The sequence below is a fragment of the Olea europaea genome, chromosome 21, assembly GCF_002742605.1.
Source record: "Olea europaea var. sylvestris chromosome 21, O_europaea_v1, whole genome shotgun sequence".
NCBI classification, from domain to species: domain Eukaryota; kingdom Viridiplantae; phylum Streptophyta; class Magnoliopsida; order Lamiales; family Oleaceae; genus Olea; species Olea europaea.
In genome coordinates, this window is record NC_036257.1 from 10,977,399 (window position 1) to 10,980,730 (window position 3,332).

The 3,332-nt window shown below is 33.6% G+C and overlaps 1 protein-coding gene across 1 annotated transcript; it reads right to left on the reverse strand.

Moving 5' to 3' along the window:
* Nucleotides 1-1,285: 1,285 nt before the first annotated feature.
* LOC111370618 (heat shock factor protein HSF30-like) lies at nt 1,286-3,090 on the reverse strand. Its single transcript, XM_022992420.1, has 2 exons — nt 2,329-3,090; nt 1,286-2,217 (listed from the first exon to the last, which is right to left on the reverse strand). The coding sequence occupies exons 1-2, from the start codon at nt 2,698-2,700 to the stop codon at nt 1,492-1,494; spliced, it is 1,098 nt and encodes a 365-aa protein (XP_022848188.1). The 5' UTR covers nt 2,701-3,090; the 3' UTR covers nt 1,286-1,491.
* Nucleotides 3,091-3,332: the final 242 nt, after the last annotated feature.

Here is a 3,332-nt window from a genome sequence, read left to right on the forward strand (position 1 = left end):
CTGTTTAAGATTATATCTTTTTCAAATAATGCGACTCAAACAGGGCCTAAATTCCATAATGATCTAATAAAGCTGCATGATTTCCAGAACTCAATTAAACCAACATAGAAATAATAAAATAAGGCCCCGTTTGATAGCCTTTGAATTCCAAGAAAAATGGAATTTAAATTCCATCTTTCCAATTTTGTGGTGTTTGATTGGCAAAATTTGGAATGAAATTGATTTTCCATCTTTTATGGCCACATCACCCAATTCCACCAATGGTGGGAATTTCAATTCCACATTTTCACGTCATTTTTTTTAATTTGCAATTTAAACAAATTTTAAGAATTATTGTAATAAATTATATCCCCTTAAGTGACAATTATTGTATAAAACAAAGTTAAACGAATACGAAAAGATAGATGAATTTTGGTTTTCTTAGCCTTTTTTTTTTTGCAATGGAAACAAATTCTATCCTCAATACCAGTAAATTTTATTCCTTTAATTGATAATTTTTATATAAAACAAAGTCAAACGAACAACAAAAAACACTTTTATTTCAACATTTTTCACGTGAAAATTATACCAATTAAACACAATAAATTGACAATTCTCAGGAAAACAATTTCCAAGTAATTCAATTCCCTAGAATTCTTTTTCTTTTCACCCAAATGCCATCTTTGCAATCAAAAGAATCCTAAAAGATAACCTTAATACCTTGTCATATGAAGTAAGATTCGAACTTCGGGGGTGTGAAGAAGAATTATGTAACTTGGGAAGTCTAGTTTATCATGGCTTGTCTAGTAAAATGAGGGATATTAATTTTTTAAACTAACGATGTTCAGTGGGGTGCGATATCTGTTAATTAAGTAATAATACCCCTAATTAGCCTATTAACTTATTTAGTCCTTAAATAAATTCAATTAATTTAATAAATTTCCATTATTAACTATCTTTTCATTATTAAATTAAATTACACCAAATTTACTAAAAATGAGAAACGAATATCTTCCAACTCGATGTCTACGTTCAATTCAAAAGAAAGACAGTACGGAATCGAATAAAGTGCATAATATAATTTAATAAGAGTTAATTAAAATATAAACATTAAATTGAATAAATGAGCACGTGATTCATCTAGGGTGTTGGGATACATTCTACTGTAAAGTTATTCAAGATAAAAATAATTATATTAACTTTAAATTGTAAATATAGCATTAATGCAATTAATCTAGGTAGACATGACAATCACAAGAAATAAGAGCACGACGTAACAAAAACATATTGTTTACGAGTCATTTGTTTATTTCCATACAGAAATGAGTAAAAACATCGACCTTTGAGTCTTCTTTTCTTGCTTGCATAAAAGTTAATCAGTTATACCGTACATAGTAGACACGCATTAGACAAAATTGCATCGGGCAACAAACAAGATTTGGACTTATTTTCCTTCACGGATGTCTGTCTAATTTAACTTGCCAAACATGTCGATAGTTTCAAAGTCCAGTTTCAGATTTGGGATGAGTTACTTTCGTCTAGCTCTCTCAAATACTCAACCCAATCACATGATCTTCCAATCAAATCCTCCAATGGAATTAGAGTGTTCGACTGAAATTCAGTCGTCTGTTCCTCCGCTGCACGAATACTTGCCAAATCATCCATTATCAGTTTTTCCCGCGGAGCAAAATGCTCAGAATTTAACTTCAAAATGCCAGCAGAATCCTGCCCCGGAGTACGCTTTGTATCTGGTGTTTCCTCAATGACATTCTTGCCGTATGTTCTTGCCAGAGGGGTTACTTTTCCATCCACTGGCTCGGCCAAAGTATCAGTACTTCGTTTTTCAATCAATAAGGTTGGATTTTCAACTCCATCGCTGCTCAATTCTCTTAACTGCGGTAGAAATGTCTGCACCATAAACAATACCTTTTTCTGATTCTTCAGCGCATTGCTCAGTGCTTCGTTTTTGATAGAGGCGATTTCTTTCTCTACGGCGTCTTGTTGTTCCTTTAACTTCATGATTTCCACCTTCAGTTCATTCTGATCATTCATCAAGATTTGAAGCTCCTTCTCTGTATCAAGTGAAGATGTATCCACTTTTTGTTCTGTTCTTACAGGTTTCTTCATGCTTTGAGGATATTGGTTTCTTCTCTTTATATATTTCAGCAAATGGATCTTCCCCTTTTGAAAACGCTCGTTCTTGAATTCCCATTGGTCCCAATTGATTTTCTTGAAGCCCTTCAAATATTCACACCGAAGAAATTTTACAACCATCAACTTTCAATTCAAAACAGAAGTTTCCAGCAAACCAATTAGAAAAATGTGAATAAACTGAAGATACAAACTTACATATGTGTTAAGTTGGCATACGAAGCTCTGGAAATTGTTGTGTCGGAAATATTGAGGAAGAATATTAGCAGCAAACAAATGAGCATTCCATATAATAAAGCTAGTTCCAGTCGAATTCCAGGAAATAATGGAGTTTATTTGGCTATTTTCCACCATGTCGTATATCTTCAATAAGAACGGAGGTGGTGGCCGAAATGCACACGATGAACAAGAAGCACAGTTGCCGCCACCACCTTCTCCGACATTACTGCCACTTTCACTTATATCACTTTCTAAAACTACTGTATCTATCAAGACCGGATTTTCAGTTCCGTTGCTCAACTCTTTGTCAGTGCAACTCATTACGTTGCTGTTTTCCTGTTTCGCTTCCATGAGAAAGAGAGAACCTAAAACTGGACTCAGAAATGGTTAAGGTGAAGGGTCTTTACTTAATATATATGAAATGGAATATGTTCTCATTAACACGCCATAGTGGACATATTCCATTTTCTCAAATGAGTACTGTCCTTTATTTGTTGTTGGATCTTAACCTTCAAGATCAAACCAAATGGCTGGCCGATTAGTCTGGTTTGCAAAAGACAGCAGGAGAATCGGCAAGAAACTTTTAGCTCCGACTTCCGATTTAGTGGAACAGAAAAGACGTGAAAAAAATTTAGATTCCACTTGTTTCCTGTTTTGCTTTTAGCATCTGTAGGAGATAAATGTATTTTGTGCATAGATTTTGGCCCTCTTTGATAGAAATTTTGAAAATTGATTTTTTGACTGTTAGGAGAAAAGTGGGGGTCATCTGTGAGAGGAAAAGTCAAAAATTAAGGCTGAAATAATGAAATAACGGTCAAAAAATCAATTTTTTTGAGTGAAAAATCTCTCCCAAACACCCCCTTTATAATTAACACAATAAATTAAGAGTATATTTTGTGCTGATTATGAGAATCAATTTTTCGATCATTAACTTAAAAAGTGGACTCCACTTGTGAGTGAAGGAATAAAAAATGACGGCTAAT